General features: G+C 42.9%; 1 protein-coding gene across 2 annotated transcripts in view; it reads right to left on the bottom strand.

The window, feature by feature from the left end:
• Positions 1–1,549: 1,549 nt before the first annotated feature.
• The window catches only part of WDHD1 (WD repeat and HMG-box DNA binding protein 1), a 56,993-nt gene continuing 40,147 nt past the window's right edge, over positions 1,550–18,395 (bottom strand). The window contains exons 17-26 of one of the 2 annotated variants that reach the window (XM_040969319.1): positions 17,172–17,286; positions 16,569–16,700; positions 13,991–14,208; positions 13,774–13,892; positions 13,535–13,591; positions 10,138–10,181; positions 9,596–9,772; positions 8,083–8,216; positions 4,579–4,717; positions 1,550–2,379 (exon numbers count right to left, since the gene is read on the bottom strand). In XM_040969319.1, coding sequence (XP_040825253.1) covers positions 2,179–2,379; positions 4,579–4,717; positions 8,083–8,216; positions 9,596–9,772; positions 10,138–10,181; positions 13,535–13,591; positions 13,774–13,892; positions 13,991–14,208; positions 16,569–16,700; positions 17,172–17,286 — 1,336 coding nt within the window. In that variant the 3' untranslated portion in view covers positions 1,550–2,178. The remainder of the gene's footprint in view (positions 2,380–4,578; positions 4,718–8,082; positions 8,217–9,595; positions 9,773–10,137; positions 10,182–13,534; positions 13,592–13,773; positions 13,893–13,990; positions 14,209–16,568; positions 16,701–17,171; positions 17,287–18,395) is intronic. The other variant, XM_040969318.1, reaches the window with a different exon arrangement.

Genomic DNA, 18,395 nt, shown 5'->3' with positions numbered 1-18,395 from the left:
CACATGACCTCACTAATGTAGAATCTCATTGAAGACAGTAGAATGATGATGGCTACTTGAGGCTAGGGAAAGAGTGGAAAGAAAGGTAAAGATGGATTAATGGGTCCTAAGTTACAGTTAAAAAGTTCTGGTGTTTTAGACCCAGTGGCTAATCCTTCACTTCATATTGAGCTCCCTGCTTGTGGCTGGGGAAAGCAAAGGATGGTCCAAAACCTTGGGACCCTGCACCTGAGAAGGAAACCCAAAAGGGGTTCCTGGCTCCTGGTTTCAAACTGGCTTACCTCCAGCCATTGTGGTTACTTGGGCAGTGAGCTATTGCATTATTCCAATGAAAAGAAAACTTTTTTAAAAAATGATTTACAGGGCCCGGTGGTGTGGCCTAGCAGTTAAAGTTCTCGCCTTGAACGTGCCAGGATCCCATATGGGTGCTGGTTCCAATCCTGGCCACTCCAATTCCCATCCAGCTCCCTGCTTGTAGCCTGGGAAAGCAGCAGAGGACAGCCCAAAGCCTTGGGAACCTGCACCTGCGTGGGAGACCTGGAGGAGGTTCCTGGCTCCTGGCTTTGGATCAGCTCAGCTCCAGGCGTTGTGGTCGCTTGGGGAATGAATCATCGGACGGAAAATCTTCCTCTCTGATCTTCTCTCCTCCTCTCTGTATATCTGACTTTCCAATAAAAATAAATAAATCTTTAAAAATTAAAAAGCATGGAAGATCTCTTTGTCTTTGTCTCTCCCCCTCTCCTATCACTCTGCCTCCCAAATAAAATAAATCTTAAAAACAAATAAACAAAAACCTAATGGCAAAGCAGAATGAAATGGCCAGGAGCTTAATATCTAATATGCAAAACAATATCATGTGTCACAAACTAAGTTGCTTAATTTGATTCTCATCTCAACTGTATGCAGTACGTATTATTTATACTGTTCTTACAGATGAATAGGTGAAAACCAGAATTTGCCTGAGGTTAAGCAACTGCATGGTGACGGCATGGGTCTTCAAACCTGGCTGGACAGCCTGGCTCTGGAAGCTGTGTTTTGGACCACTATGCTATAATGTCTCTCAGTACCAGTTAGTAATTAGTAAGTTAGAACTTTATATTCTCCTCACCTTGATCAACCTTTGGCTCCTGGCATGTCTACATTTTCAATATATTTTGATGCTTTTAATCTATGAACTAGTGTCAATTTTGAGCTGATTCTATTTTACGATTTCATTTCCCCCCTCTGTACTTTTGCCCCATTTGTTTTAGTTCTTGCTTAAAATAACCTAAACCATCTAATTAAACCTGTTTGTTTGAATTAATAGAGGAATTAAACCCTTCTCTAACTCTACTCTCTTATCAAGCCCTTAAAGACGCGCAGACAAGTACTGCCAGTGCTGATAACTGAGTACCATGCCAGGCACGCAGTATGACCTGGGTGCCAATACCAGCAAGGCTACGCCTCCAGTTCTTTTCCACTCGGTCTATTACTGGAGCAAGATGCGAGTCGCAGAAATTATGAAGGTAAATATACAGTTTCCAGAAATAGTTCCATTTCATGGAAATACAATGTAAAGACCATATGAAGTCAAATAGGAAAATCAGAAATCTTTATTTTTCTAAAACGAAACCCAAGCTAAGCAGACAAGTCAAAGTGATAGACAAAGAAATTCCTAAAGCACACAAACAGGAAACAGTCCTGTCTCTAAGACTATTCACATGCTAGGGCCCATAATAAAAAAACACCTTTCCCAAGGTCTAACACAGACACAGGTCAGTGCATGGCAACACACTTGGAAGAGACCGCTGCAGGACTTCCCACCTTGCACAGGACATGACCAGATAAGGAAATCCCTAGAAAGTACTGCAATTTGCAAAGGTTTTAAGACTTTGGCTTTGATGACTTTTGAAGATGACAAACTAAACTAAACTGGCTTTCTGAGAGATGTGGTGGTGACCTCAAGTCAGTAACCACAATCACAAGGTTTCTGAATGGCCCTTTAGTCGGGAGCAGAGCAACCTGTATAAATGGTTTATACATGCTCTGTTACCTTTAACAATAAAACTACATTATCGTACAAACAGTTGTCTATAAATTATTCTAGAAATACACGAGTGTACTAAAAATTTTTCAAGACACCAGAGTCATCAAAAATGAGTGGCAAGTCTACCACTTTCCACAGGCCACTTTCTACCTTCATTCCTGCTTGAATGCAAAAGCTGACAGTTTCTGATTTGCAGAAACATGTAAAGGTTTTTGTTTTTTAGGCCCATTCAGATTCTCCTTGGCTTTTTCCTTGTGGTCTTCTGTCTCTTCATTTTCATCGGGCACACGCTTTCGCTTCTTTGCTTCAGCTCCCTCAGCAGCATTTGCACCCTTGGCCTTGTCAGTCCACGCCTTGGCAAACAAAGAAAACAGGAGGAAAATTCTTTTTAAGGCAATGCTCATATTTACATGAAGCAGGACAATTAGCACCTGAATTAATCATCAAGGGTTCTCAGTGTTAACAGGCTTTTATTACTTAATAACAGAGAATGTTAAAAATTTTTCAATATGCTTCCATAATATTTCAGTCTAATCTTTTTAACCAAAGTGCAAAATACCTCAGTAGCAGCAGCAGCAGCTCTTATTTTTAATGAAATGGAACATTTGCATTTTCACATACAACAGTAATAAATAATGTGGTAAGATCCAGTGCTGCCCTCACCCAGTTTTCCCTGATGGTGCCCTCTTAGCAAGCCGAGGACAACTGCAATAACTCGGATACTGACACTAACAACGCTGAGTTTCACTCAGTGCTCAGTCCTCCTCATGTTGCCCAGCTCTCCAAAACCCTACCTCTAAGAAAAATCACTGCTCCATTCTTCAACTTTAACACACTGTCATTTCAGGAATAATACATATTGAATTGCACAGTATATGCTCTTCTAGGATTGGTTTTTATTCACTCAGCACGAGCCTAACAAAGTCGACCTGTTTCATCTGCCTCTTGAATCTCAATTTTAAATGGTTTTACGATTTCATTTCCTTGAAGAAGAGGCCTTACGAGCTAGAATTTCCACTTTAACAAGGGATTTAAGGACTGACACTGTGGCATAGTAGATAAAAATGCCACCTACAACATCAGAAACTCATACTGGTGATGGTCCAAGACCTGTCTTCTCCATTTTCAACCCCCTCTTACTACTGTACCTGGGAAAGCAGCAGAGAATGGCCCAAGTGCTTGAGCCCTTGCACCAGAATGGGAGACCCAGAAAAAGCTCCAGGCTCCTGGCTTCAGTCTTGCCCAGCCCCAGCGATTACTGCTATTTGGGGAGTGAACCAAAGGATGGAAGATCTCTCTTTCGAATAAATAAAATAAATCATTTAAAAAATGGATTTAAGCAAATATTTAGAATTTCCATAAATATTGATCCCATTTTTAAAAAAGATTTATTTTTATTGGAAAGTCAGATATACAGAGGAGGACAGACAGAGCAAGATCTGCCTGCTGATTCACTCCCCATGTGACCGCAACAGCCAATCCAGAGCCAGGAGCCAGGAGCTTCCTTCAGGTTTCCCACGCGGATGCAGGGTCCCAAGTCTTTGGGTCGTTCTCGACTGCTTTCCCAGGCCACAACCAGGGAGCTGGATGGGAAGCCAGTACATGAACCAGCACCCATATGGGATCAGGGCGCATGCAAGATGAGGACTTAAGCCACTAGGCTACCGTGCCAGACCCTACTGATCATTTTAAAGCACTCAAAATCACAACTAATGCCAAGTATTCATATGTAGTAAAGGATTTCATTCAGATGCCATTTTATCTAACTCTTTAGAATCTTTTATCCCTTCATAAAAATAAACACACAATTGCTAATGAGTTCAAAATCAGGTTAGAGGTGGTTATACCAGTTTCTACCTTCCTCATTATGCAACCCCTTTGTTCACAAACTCTAGTTCATCCAATCACGATCCTACAGCAGCAGGTGCCCAGGGAATACACTGCTATACTTGAGAATTCAATTGGCAAACTACTCACATACCCTCCCCCTGATCTGCAGGCTGCCCCCTCCTTCACACCACAGCCCACCAATGTCCTAAGCTCCAGGTAAAAGGTAGAAGTCGCACACAGGCTTTTCTCCCCTCTAGAAAGGATTGTTCTTCTTTATTGCTCCATGCATTAAGCAGATGGCATTTTTCAAAATTATGCTTGTATGGCTAGCACTGTGGCACAGTAAGCAGAGCTGACGCCTGTGGAATCAGCCCCCCACAAGGGTTCTAATCCAGCTCCCTGCTAAAGCACCCGGGAGAGCAGCAGAGGACAGTTCAAAACTCGGGCCCTCTGCACCTACATGGGAAACACAATGAAACTCCAGGCTTCTGGCTGCAGCTTGTCAGCCCTGACCAGCCCTGGCCGTTGTGCCCAACTGAGGAATGAATGGATGGAAGATTTTCTCACTCCCTTTTAAACAAGTAAGTAAATCTTTAAAGAAGAAATTGTACTTGCAAGGATCCTAAGGAGTATTACAAAGATATGAATGATTCTTTTCCTTTGGATTTATAGCTAACATACCTGTTCTTGGGGTATTCCTTTATATAGAGTAACCCCCTTACCTTTCTTTCTTCAGTTGACAATACTCTAAATCGAATCATTCCCTCTTTTATTATATCTGCTTCATCTGAAAAATCAGGATTGTCAGACAAGATACTGCTTCTGTTTTCTTCCAGCCACATCTGGAACCCAGTCTTTGGCCTAAAATAGCAATTAAATAAAAGCAAATGACACTTGAGACAAATGTAAGGTACCTTTATGATTGTTCAAGTCATTCATTAATCTTCGTATGTGTATTCAAGTAAGCAAAACACAACCACAGCGGTTAATGTTTACGTAACTTCAGATGGCCTAGACACTACAGGATTTATGAACTAAATGTCCTTTTAAGGTCCTTCAGGAGGATTCCTCACATCTGTATTTCCAAAGCACCTAACTGTGAACTCTGCACTTTCCACTCTGCACGTTCAAGGTGAATGCTGACGAGCTCAAGGTCTGCATCTGGTCTGGTGGCTTTTCCCACCCGTCTCTCATAGGCTCTTCTTCCATCTTCCAGATCAACTTTAAAACATCGTCACAGCCTCTTTGGCTCCATTCACTTCACCCTGACTTTCACAACCAACCTCTACATTACCTGCACTATTTCATTTAAATGGCAAAAATCCTATTACAGAGGTATCATCTTCATACTGTAGGTGAAAGAATCAAGACTCAGAGATGAATCAACGTCGCCCAGGTGACACAGGTAACAAGTCTAATCTGGGATTGAACAGCCAGGAAATGTGACTCCAGACCCCCCATGTTCAACCACTCTGCTGAAGCTGAATACCAAGTTGAAAATATCAGGAGAATGATTGTAACATTTTACACAAAAACAAACAAAAGCTATAAAATTACATTACATAGAAAAGCTTAAACTTGAAAAGATTAGAAAAAATATATCTATAAAAGTTATTCAGACCTGGCGCAGTAGCCTAGTAGTTAATGTCCTCATCTTGAATGTGCCAGAATCCCATATGGGCACCAGTTCTAATCCCAGCACGCCCTCTTCCCATTCAGCTCCTTGCTGTGGCCTGGGAAAGCAGTTGAGGACAGCCCAAAGCTTGGGACGATGCACCTGCATGGGAGACCCCCAAGAGGCTCTGGGCTCCTGGCTTCAGATCGGTTTAGCCCAGTTCCAGCTATTGCAGCCGCTTAGGGAAGGAATCAATGGATGGAAGATCTTCGTCTGTCTTTCCTTCTCTCTGTATATCAGACTTTCCGATAAAAATAAAATAAATCTTTTAAAAAGTCTGCCTTTCAAATAAAAATCCTTTTAAAAAAATAATTAAATGTTTTTTTATTTAAATCTTTCAATTTTGGTAAAGATTTATTTTATTTATTTATTGACTTAAAGATTTATTTATTTATTACAAAGTCAGATATACAGAGAGGAGGAGAGACAGAGAGGAAGATCTTCCGTCCGATGATTCACTCCCTAAGTGCGCACAACGGCCGATGCTATGCTGATCCGAAGCCAGGAGCCAGGAACCTCCTCCAGGTCTCCCATGCAGGTGCAGGGTCCCAAGGCTTTGGGCGATCCTTGACTGCTTTCCCAGGCCACAAGCAGGGAGCTGGATGGGAAGCTGAGCTGCCGGGATCAGAACCGGCGCCCATATGGGATCCCGGGGCATTCAAGGCGAGGACTTTAGCCACTAGGCTATAGCGCCTGGCCCTAAAGATTTATTTTTAAAACTTAAGTGACAATAACCGCTTGCCTAATTTCTGCAAATACACAAGTTTTAAGTAATCTTCTGCAATTCTATTTGCTGAAAAGTATAAGACAGATCAAAACAAACAAAACCAATGCTAAACGAACTGTGAGAAACAACATGATCCATTTAAACTATACTTGGGAATACGTCACAAATCTAGGTAACAGCCGCTCCCCTAAGTTAAACTGGTTAACATTAATAATGACAATAACAATAATAACAATGAGGGAAGAAGCACTGAGTCTAGCAGTTAAGGTGCTTATGTACCACCCTGGAGTGCCTGGGTCTGACTCCCAGCTCTGGCGTCTGACTTAGCTTCCTGCTAACGCAGCGCTCAGGATGCAGCAATGATACCTCCAGCAGCAGGGTCTCCGCCATCCAGAGACCTGGAGTGCATTTCTGGTTCCCAGCTTCAGCCTGCTTGCTTTAAGGCATCCGAGAGTGAGACAACAGCTGGTCAAGCAATCTCTCTCTCTCTGTACACTGATTTATTTATTTATTTGAAAGGCAGTGACACAGACAGGAAGGAAAGAGGGATGTTCATTTGCTGGTTCAGTCTGAAACAGACTGAAGCCTCAGATCAGCAATCCCTTCAGGATTTGGAACACAGCAAGCAGGGACCCAAGTACTCGAACCACCACTCACTGCCCTCCCGGGTGCATGAACATGAAGTGGGATCAGAAGCACCCAGGCCAGGACGTCAACCTGGACAGCACTGCAAGCTGCAGCTTAACGCGATGTTCTGCAAAGCTGACCCCTAAAACATTTCAGAGGAAAGGAGAAAGAAAAAGGAAGGAAGGAAGAGAGAGAAGGAGGGAGGGAGGGAGGAAGAAAAGAAAGAACAGGAGAGACACACAATGCTAAAAATGAAAACGTTGACTTAAAATTAAACTAAATTCAGCACACAGCAGATACCTTGAAACACAGAAACACACAGGATTGGTGAACACATCAGACACAGCATCACAATACTACTGAAGGGCAAGCACACATTCTCTCGAGTCCTACAAGAATCCATCTTCTAACTACTTCTGCTTATGTGAAAGCTTACACTCATGCATCATCCTCTTCTTTATTCATTGTAACTTTAATATTAAAAAAAAATATGTTAGAGCCTGGCGTGGTGGCCTAGCAGCTAAGGTCTTTGCTTTGAACATGCAAGGATCCTATATGGGCACCAGTTCTAATGCCAGTGGCCCAGCTTCTCATGCAGCTCCCTGCTTGTGGCCTGGGAAAGCAGTCAAGGATGGCCCAGAGCCTTGGTACCCTGTACTCACGTGGAAGACCCAAAAGAAGCTCCTGGCTCCTGGCTCCTGGCTTTGGACTGGCACAGCTCTGGCTGATGTGGTCACTTGGGAAATAAATCATCGGACAGAAGATGTTCCTCTATCTCTCCTCCTCTCTGTATATCTGACTTTCCAATAGAAATCAATAAGTCTTAAAAAAATAAATAAAAGGGGTTGGAGCTATGGCAGAGCAGGTTAAGTCATTACCCACAACGCTGGCATCCCACAGGGGCACTAGTTTGAGTTCTGGCTGTTCTACCTGCAACCTAGTTTCCTGCTAATATGCTGGAGAAAGCAGTGCAAGATGGCCCGAGTGCTTGGGCTCACACAGGAGATCCAGAGATAAAGCTCATAGCCGGCATTCGGGCAGTGAACCAGCAGAAGGACAATTTCTCTCTCTCTGTCTCCTTAAGCCTGCCTTTCAAATAAATAAACAAATGAGTAAATACAAGTGTGTATGGCTGGTACTACGGGCTTTTCACTAAAGGACACTGCATCTTGATGCTCAGTGCTCCCGTGTATTGACCTTTGGTTGTCAGTGTTGTCAGGACACGGAGCTGAGTTTTCAGAGGATGAATTTTTAGGATTTTCTTCTTCTTTCACTTCCTCAGTCGTATCAGCCTGAGAAGATTTTTTTTGGAAATACGATGCTGCAGATGCCTGGAAAAAACAAGTGGGTAATGCAACAAAAGTTCTGAAATAAGTGAAAAAACATTTTAATAATTCAGTATTCTTCTAATACCAACAATTAAAGTCTTGAGCTCTCAGCTGAAACATACACAGGCACTCATGGACACACACAATCTATACTTCAAATTTCACATTTTCTCAATAAATTACATAAAATGGAAAAGACTAACCATAGATCTATCTTGCTGATGACACTTCTGAGGTGAAATGATTATGACAATAGACAGAAAAATCAGAATGCAAAACTTGATACAAAGCAGTATGCATCTCTACTTCCAAATCAGACAGACTCCCAATGAAACTGTTCAATATATCTTGATAATAGGATGCTGTACTCCCTACCATTGTCCATATCAACAATGTCAGGATACAGCAAAATAGCAGAATAATGGAGGGGAGGGGACTTAAGGAGAAGGGCTGGGGAAATTCCAGAACCTATGAACTGTATCATAAAACAATTAAATAAAAAATGAGTAGGTGTTGACATTGTACCACTCACTACTAAATAAGGATATTTGTATCCAAACCATCTAAGCTATTTTTAAAAATATACAGATGCCCGAGTCCCTGGGGATGGGGACATTCTTTCAAAACATTCATTTGTTTTTATTGGAAAGGCAGATTTAGAAAGATTTTCTGTCTACTTGTTTGCTCCTCAAGTGGCCAAAACAGCCAGAGTTGAGCTGAACCAAAGCCAGGAGCCTGGAGCTTCCTGTGGGTTGCCTATGTGGGTGCAGGGTCCTAAGGCATTAGGCTACCCTCCTCTGCCTCCCCAGGCTACAAGCAGGGAGCTGGATGGGAAGCGGAACAGCTGGGACACGAATCAGCTCCTTATGGGACATTGCACTTGAGCTGGAGGATTAGCCAGTTAAGCCAACACAGCCCCCACACCGAGGGTACATATATTTTTGAAAACTGAGTTTGTGAAGTTGGTGCTGTGGAACAGGAGGTAAAGGTGCTGTCCATGACATCAGCATCTCATAAGGGTACTGGTTCTAGTCTATTTGTTCCACTTCTAATCTAGTTCCCTGCTAACGTGCCTGGGAAAACAACAGAAAATGGCACAAGTGCTTGGGTCCTTGCACCCACAGGGGAGACCCGAAGAAGCCCTGGGCTCCTGGCTTGGGCTAGGCTGTTGTGGTGATCTGGGGAGTCTAAGAGAGGATGGAAGATTCTCTGTCTCTCTGAACTGTGCCTTTCAAATAAATAAAAATTAATTTTTAAAAAAGTGATTTTGTAACAAAACCATGTAAATAGAAAATTGTAAACAACTGGCACCTCCCATCCTCTACCCGAAATACTGAATTGATCACACTGTTCACTGCGTCGAATGGGACCTGAGATGGTACCTGCTTAGACTTGGACTTCGGAATGAGCAGAGGTTTTATAACTGGAGACTTATCGTTACTACTTGCGGCTCTATTGAGTGCAGTGGGCTTCCTGGATGATTTGTTCATGCTGTCTAAAATAGTAGTGGAACGTGGTGAATTCACTGACATCGCTGGTTCTTTAGAGCTGCTTGACACCTAAGGAGCAAACCAATGTTGGCATTAAACAAATGTCTAATGAAGAAAAAAGACCATTTTATTTTCTCCTTAAATTTTTGCTAAATTTGCACTATATTCTCATAGTGCAAAAAAGAGTTCATGTAACACATTCCAACTAAGATCAATTCATACCCCAAACATCACAGTCCTAAGAAAAACAGAAGTACGCTCCCAAATCCCGGAGACTCAGAATGTCAGGAAGAACAAACTGGTGCGCTGCTTTCTCCTCTGTGTTGTTTACAATGATTACTCACAGTCTGGGGAGGGTCATCAGGCAATTTGAAAGTATTTCTTTGTAAGGAAACGTATTTACATAACAGAAAATGTCACCAGGAAGAGTTTACCTTGAAGGGGTTTACTCGTCCTTGGCTGTTAGAAGTCACCGCACCTTTCATAAGAAAAAAAAAAAAAAAACCTCACTTACTAGTGGGGTAAAATGACTTCTGTCCACTTTAATAAAATATATACTTCACAACTTCTAAACTATTAACAACTGTAGAACATTTTTTTCCTATTTCTAAGATCATATAAGACCTACTAGATGGTAACCAGCCCAACTTGCCACTATGAAACACATACAATATGCACAGATCTATCATTTGATCATGTCATCATGGATGAACAGCCCTTCATTTTAAAGATTTATCTATCTACCTATCTATCTATCTACCATCGGAAAGACAGATATACAGAGAGGAGATATACACCGAAAGATCTTCCATTTGTTGCAAATGGCCAAGTAGCACCGCAACAGCTGGTGCTAAGTGGATCCAAAGCCAAGAGCCAGGAGCTTCTGCTGGGTCTCCTACGCGGGTGCTGAGTACCAAGGTTTTAGGCAATCCTCCACTGCTTTCCCAGGCCAAGGAGCTCAATGGAAAGTGGAGCAGCCAGGACTAGAACCGGTGTCTATACGGAATCCCAGTGCATACAAGGCAAGGATTTAGCCACTAGGCTATTGTACTGGGCCCCAGCCCTTTAATTTAGTTAAGGTTAGATTGTCTCACATTCAGGATACCGCTCCCTCCTATTTGTCAATGCCCTTGACCTATTAATTTCACCTCTACCTGTGACTTTTCCCTTTTCAGTGGATTCTAGAGTCTCTATCCCACATTGCTTCCATTTTCTCATGTTTCCCATATCCAAATGTTTCAGCGGCTACTCAAGAAATTATTCTTACTGTCTCACTGCTCATGTCTCTCTGGACAAGTGAATTCAGCTTCCGCCTGTTACTCTACAGAGCCTCTACTTGCAAAGCCCTTATAACGTCTGCACAGTCAAATCTGGTGGGCCCTTCATATCATCTGATGTGACTTCTCCTCAGCATTCCACATACTTGAACGACCTTTTCTCTTTGCAACTTCTCCTCTTGACTTCGGAGAGATCTATTCCCCAAGTTACCGCCCCATCTCTGGACCAGTGGAATTGCTCTCCTTCAATCGCCCCTCCCTTCTTTGGTGAGAGCTTTTAAAAGCAGGGGGATCCCTAAATCTATCCTCATTTTACATCTTACTCTACAATCTCTCCCAGTGACAACTCACACATGCCTCAGGTTTGAATCACTAGACTTAGGGCCCAGCGGCATGGCCTAGTGGCTAAAGTCCTCACCTTAAACGCACCAGGATCCCATATGGGCGCCGATTCTAATCCCGGCAGCCCCGCTTCCCATCCAGCTCCCTGCTTGTGACCTGGGAAAGCAGTTGAGGATGGCCCAAAGCTTTGGGACCCTGCACCCATGTGGGATACCCAGAAGAAGTTCCTGGATCCTGGCTTCAGATCAGCGCAGCACCAGCCGTTGCGGTCACTTGGGGAGCGAATCATCGGACAGAAGATCTTCCTCTCTGTCTCTCCTCCTCTCTGTATATCTGACTTTGTAATAAAAATAAATCTTAAAAAGAAATCACTAGACTTAGACCAATAGTTTTCACTTTCTAGCACTACGGTAGGCTGCTTTCCTGAGCTCCTAACCCCCACACCTGGTTGCCCACATGACCATTCTATCTATAGCGATGCAACTTCTTCCCGTCTCCATCTGTCTTCCCCTTGCACTTCCTTGGTCAGGAAAAGACACCACTATTCATTCAGAAGCTGAAAGGGATTCTTTACCCCGGAGCATAAGCATGGTCTACATCAGCTCCAAGAAAACCTCTACAATTAATCCACTCTTTTCATCCACACACTGACCAATCTCATCCAGACCACCATGGAAGTCTCTCCCCATCCAATCCTGCTTAGCACGGTGCACCACACCACGCCTCTGTTTACAACCTGCAACAGCTTCCCAGCAACCTTAAAGGTCAAAATCTTTAATATGGCCTGCACGGATGTGCAGGCTTTTGCTCTTGCTCAGCGCTCTAAAATCTTTCAGCCACACGCCGTCTTTGTCCGCTGTGCTCGTCATGCCAGCCCGACAGCCTTCACATGCGCACTTCTGTAAGTCCCACTGCTTTTCCGCTGCTCCAGCCCCCACTCCCATCTGCTTAGCTAACTCTGGCCTACCACTCAGTCTCTGCTCTAAACACTCCACGAAGCCGTCCTTGGAGTTTCTATCCACCTCCAACCACTGATGAGATTATGGCCATTTGTGATAAGTCCTTTATGTACATGTTAAAGTTGCTTTTTTCACTCAAGAAATACAGGGATGTAGTTTATAAAAGTCAAATAGTACTGCAAGGGTTAAGAATAAACGACAACAAAAAGCACAGTCCCCAGCTCCAACTTTCTCTATCTCCTAGTCCCATTCCCTAAGGTAACTAAGGACCAATTCCTTTAAATTATTTCCTCTGCATTCTGAACGTTCTTCTGTGCTACCCAGCTCCACCTCAATAGCTCTTTTCCCAGCTGGACTGAAACAGCATTAAGACAGATCAACCACGTAGGTCACCTTGCCTTTTATATCCCCCACCCTGTAAATGCCTGACACACAAAAAGCAATTTTCTTTTCACTTATTTTATTGGAAACTCAGAAACACAGAGAGGAAGATCTTTCATGTGTTGATTTACTCCCCAAGCAGCCGCAACAGTCGGAGCTGCACTGATCTGTAGCCAGGAGCCAGGAGCCTCTTTTGGGTCTTTCACTTGGGTGCAGGGTCCCAAGGCTTTGGGCCATCCTCGACTGCTTCCCCTTGCCACAAACAGGGTGGGAAGTGGGGCTGCCTGAATTAGAACTGGTGCCCATATGGGATCCTGGGCATGCAAGGTGAGGACCTTAGCCACTGCGCCATCGCGCCAGGCCCCAAAGTAAGCATTTTAAAAATAGTTTTACTAAATGACCACAAACATTTCTGATCAAGAAACAGTAATAGGGCCCAGCGGCGTGGCTTAGCAGCTAAAGTCCTTGCTTTGAACGTGCTGGGATCCCATATGGGCACCAGTTCTTGTCCTGGCGGCCCTGCTTCCCATCCAGCTCCCTGCCTGTGGCCTGCGAAAGCCGTCAAGGATGGCCCAAAGCCTTGGGACCCTGCACCCACATGGAAGACCCAGAAGAGGCTCCTGGCTCCTGGCTTTGGATCAGCTCAGCTCCAGCTGTTGTAGCCACTTGGGTGAATCAGCAGATGGAAGATCTCCCTCTCTCTCTCTCTTTCTTTCCGGATATCTGATTTTCCAATAAAAATAAATCTTAAAAAAAAAAAGAAATACTAATAAAAAGCCTACAGCAGGGTAAGGTGAATTTGAATTGACATATCACTTTAAAGACTAGTCACAAAACTTTCTTGATACTACAAACTGACAAAGATTCCTTACCTGACTTAACAGCAGGCACATTGGAGGAACTGGCACTTTTGGGAAACAAGGTTTGTCCTATGGCATAGTGAAAATAAAACCATATTACAAGTGGGGCATTAAGTCATCCTGGTTGTCTCACAATCAGAGAGTGAAAGTCTCAGATGAGTACGGGTATTCAGACTCCCTCAGCCAGGTAAAAAGGGAAAAGTCAGATACAGCATTTGTCATCTTTCATTGCCTTGAAAGATATATCTCACCATGCCGATGTAGGTCTGGGTTTTGTTCTGTTTCATCAGTTTCTTTATTGTCCTCAGAATCTTCTTCCATTTGGTTTCTGAGTTGTGGCTGCTTCCACTCTGTAGCAGTATTACTGTAACTAACAGACAGTATAATTTCATTACAGGCTAGGCAAAGGCCAGCTTAAGATTCAGGATGGACAAGGAAAAAAAAATCAAACAACCAAATACTTCCTACCCTGCATTCAGCTTTTTCCTGAAATCCTCTTCTTCCTCCTCTTCCACTTGAGTTGCTGCCAACTCTGATGCTTTTTCAACAGCCAGTTCACTAAGTTTTTGAGCCAGTATCAATTTCCGAGAGCGAGAAGCATATTTAATGGCTAAATTCACAGCATTTTGAGTCATTAGATCAGCAAGTTCCACACATCGGAATTCCCGCTCCAGTTTACAAGAAAGCTAGCTCAAAAAGAAAAAGAATCAAATTACATTACATAAACCTTCTCAAAGACTACGTCTACTCCTAGTAAAGCCAAGGGAACAGCTGTCTGGATGCCGTAGAGGCCAAGATCTGAGTCTAAGGAGCAACGTCACCATTTCTGAAACTGGAAAGCACGCTGTCATGAATGGTGGGTCAGTTTGACCCGACAGCATTTTTCTCTAACTCTGACTTAAGTGAATAAAATAACAGTGCATTTTACAACTAATGGTAGCTTAGAGTCAATTAAACGTAACGCAGCATCTCAAGGTAGTAACTGCCAGGGAAGTAGGAAGTTTATTTAAAATTCACATGTGATTCTATGTTTCCCAGTTGCCTCCCACTCCAACAGGATAGGAAATGTAAAGAAATAAATGGTAAACATTCAGAAATAGTGCAAGAAATCTATCAAGTGAATTTGGGTGGCACCAGTAGATTGATTCATTAATTAATTTAAAAGTGCAATTGTCTACAATAGTCAACTACCAGAAACAGCCACACAACTTCCAAATTGACAAAAAAAAAGTCCCTTTTACAAGCTCTATTTCTTTATATTTACAATATGAAACAAACGGCATTCACATAATATGATTTAGAAAACACTGTTTTCCAGTTGGTATAAACTTTGACAATGTAAAGTGAGACAACTCAAATAAGAAAAATTGCTGCTTGGAAGACTGCTAAGGGTCTCCTGACTCATGGGGTCGAAGGATTACTTAGATATCCCATGTCTGAGCATGAGCAGAGGAACGTGAGACACCCACACCTGGAAGCCCCTCTCAAGATCTTTAGTACCATGTGCTTGTAATCAGGGTGCAACTATGCCTCAGGCCAGTTGGAAATGAAGAAACAGTAGTTGGGTTTTCACAGACACCAGGCTGAACTAGATTTGGTCAAGCTAATCGTATTTGCTTTCTGTGCCAGAAATCCAAGAAATGCTGCTACAAAGGAAGAGCTTTTCTAAGCTTCAACAGCAAAAAAAACACAAATGTGTTTGTATATATTTGTTGCACAAAATACAGAGGTTGTTAGCTCCTAGACCACACATGACACTTTGGAAAACTTACTCCACAATAAAGTTTCCTTAACACTGAATACAAGGCACTGTTGTATTGAGGTGAAAGTGATCAGTACTACTAAGCTGGAGTCACCATTTGCTTCGCAGTCTCACTGTTCCCTCAGAACTTTCTCTCTTCAATAGTCAAACTGCCAGTGACCACGCCAGCATGTGGCACACACAGTGATAGGCACATGTTCACTGTCCTCAAGCATTTACAAGTCTAGCACAAGATGAGTAGGAAAGAACCTAAGTGAGGGCACAGACACCTGAGCTTTCAGACATTCGGCTTCAAAGATCAATGTAAATACTCAAGGAACTACACATAGCTTCCTAACTCAAAGAAACTAAACACGAGACTTTTTCCTTTTAATTGGAAAGTCAGATCTACAGAGAAAAGGAGGGACAGAGAGATCTTCCAACTAGTGGTTCAGTCCCCAAACGGCTGCAATCGCCAGAGCTGAGCTGATCAGAAGCCAGGAGCCAGGAATTTGTTCAGGGTCTCCCAATGTGAGTGCAGGGTCCCAAGGCTTTGGGTCATCCTCTACTGCCTTCCCAGACTACAAGAAGGGAGCTAGATGGGAAGTGAAGCAGTTGGGATATGAACTAGCACCCATATGGGATCTCAGCCTTTGCAAGGTGAGGATTTAGCCACTAGACTACCGTGCCGGGCCCTAAACCCCCATTGAGTCTTAAATTGTTTGAATCAACTGGAGACCGTGGTAAAAACAGACTGATGAGCAAAAGGACGGAAGCAACAAGGAAGTTTACTTTTATGGTGATCATGACACACCGGGCAATTTTTAAATATTTTAACTACACCTCAATTGGGAAATGGAACTTTTAATAGAGAAAACCATCACTTGGGAATAACAAGTTGGAGCCAGCACCATGACTTAACACCTTCAAGCACTGTCATCCATGTGGGCACCAGTTCGTATTCCAGTTGCTCCACTACCTATCCAGCTCCCTAATTATGGCCTGGGAAAATAGTGGAAGATCACCCAAAATCTTAGGAACCTGCACACACATGAAAAACCCAGAAAAAGCTCCAGGCTTCAGATCAGCTCAGCTCTAGCCGTTGCAGGCACTTGGGGAACGAACCAGTGGATGGAAGGTCTTTGTCTCTGACTGTCCTTCCCTCTGTAAACTTGCCTTTCTAACAAAAATGAAAGAATGTTAAAAATAAATCTTAAGTTGGAACTTAGTGCTAATACATACCTTTAAAAAATAGAACCTATAGAAAAGCATTTAACTTTAATGCTTTTCAGCATGTTTACTTACCGCAAGCATTTTCATTAAAAGTTCCTGTTGTTCTTTGATTGCTTGATTTTTAGTACTCTCTTCATATTCATAACCATTTTTAGCTAAATAATCAATGTGGTTGTGAAACATAATTGAACGCCAAAATTGTTCCTACAAAAGTGAATAAAATTGCTGGTTGAATAAAACTGGTGATTATCAGTTTACCACCAGGCAAGTTTTTAAATATTTATCATAAATTCCATTTTTGAATTAAATATTTTATGAAATCCTTCTTTATTTTACTTCAAATTCCAATGTGACAGAATAGCTGAACTCACCTTCCATCCTTATAAAATATAAAAGGGTGAGTATGTGGACAGCGATCACAGTTATGCTGCAAAACTAGGTTTTCAGCTGATTTCTTTTTCTCGTAACTGATGACATGATGTCACACGATTCCTGATGACTAGAGCTAAAACTAGGATGATGCAAGCTAGGTACTCAAATGTCTCAAAAAGCCTACAGGAGCAGCAATGGCAACCAGTTGGTTTAGTGATAGGAGCCCTTCCCCCTCCCTACTGCTAGTCCTCACTTAACACAGGTCACCAGCATTTTAAAGCCTTGAGGTAAGACTGCACCTACCTCCATTTGTCCTTTCTCTGTCGCAGTCTGGCAGTAGGGTAGCTTAAAGGGTAATATTGCCACAGCAGGGCGTGGAAGGGTTGGAGGAAATCGAGAACCCTTACAAGGAATGCACCTGTCAGTAAAGAACAAGTATCATCACATACACAAAAAAAGCTTGCATGTTATGAAAATGGCTACAATGAAAAATCTTCCAAACACTAACTTGAAATAGTAATATCAGCTCAACATCTGGCTTAATAATATGACAAGCTTTCTTTTTCTAAAGATTTATTTTTATTGAAAAGGCAGTTATACAGAGAGGAGGAGGAGGGACAGAGAGAAAGATCTTCCATCCACTGGTTCACTCCCCAAGTGGCCACAACAGCTGGAGCTGAGCCAATCTGAAGCCAGGAGCTCTTCTGGGTCTCCCACGCGGGTGAAGGCTCCCAAGGCTTTGGGCCATCCTCAACTGCTGTCTCAGGCCTCAAGTAGGGAGCTGGATAGGAAGCAGAGCGGCTGGGATTAGAACCGGCGCCCATATGGGATCCCGGCGCATTCAAGGTGAGGACTTTAACCACTATGCCATCATGCCAGGCCCAACAAGCTTTTTTAAAAAAAAACTATTTTAGGCATAAAAACTGTCCTTCCACAGATGTTAAGAATTTAAACAAACACACACACACACACACTATTTGAAAGGCAGGGTTATAGTAAGCAGGACAGAGATCTTGCAACCATTAGTGCACTCCCCAAATGGCTGCAAATGGCTAGAACTGAGCCAATCAAAACCAGGAGCCAGGTCTCTTTGCAAGGGCCTAAGGTCTTAAATCCATTCTCTGCTGCTTTCCCAGGCTATCAGCAGGGAGCTGGATCACACTGGAGCAGCCAGGACAGAAACCAGCACCTGTATGGGATGCTGGAGCTAGACAAGGAAATTTAACCTGCTATGTATGATGTCAGCCCCGCATTTTTAAGTACTGCACCCATGTTGGAGGCCTGAAGTTAACTCCTGGCTTCAGGCAGGCTAAGAACTGGCCATTGTGGCCATTTGGTGAGTGATCAGCAGTTGGAAGGCCTTCTCTCTCTGTAAATCTGCCTTTCAAATTAAAAAATAAGAAAAAATATTTTGTTAAGTCTCCTCTAATCAATCACTAGGGCTGGTGTTAAGGTACAACAGGTCCAGTTACATGCAATGCCAGCATCACATTGCTAGAGCACCAGTTTGTGTCCCTACTTCCAATG

The sequence above is a fragment of the Ochotona curzoniae genome, unplaced genomic scaffold (genome assembly GCF_017591425.1).
Source record: "Ochotona curzoniae isolate NIBS_2020 unplaced genomic scaffold, NIBS_Ocur_1.0 scaffold_4701, whole genome shotgun sequence".
Taxonomy (NCBI): Eukaryota; Metazoa; Chordata; class Mammalia; order Lagomorpha; family Ochotonidae; genus Ochotona; species Ochotona curzoniae.
This window is presented reverse-complemented; position numbering and strand designations above follow the sequence as displayed.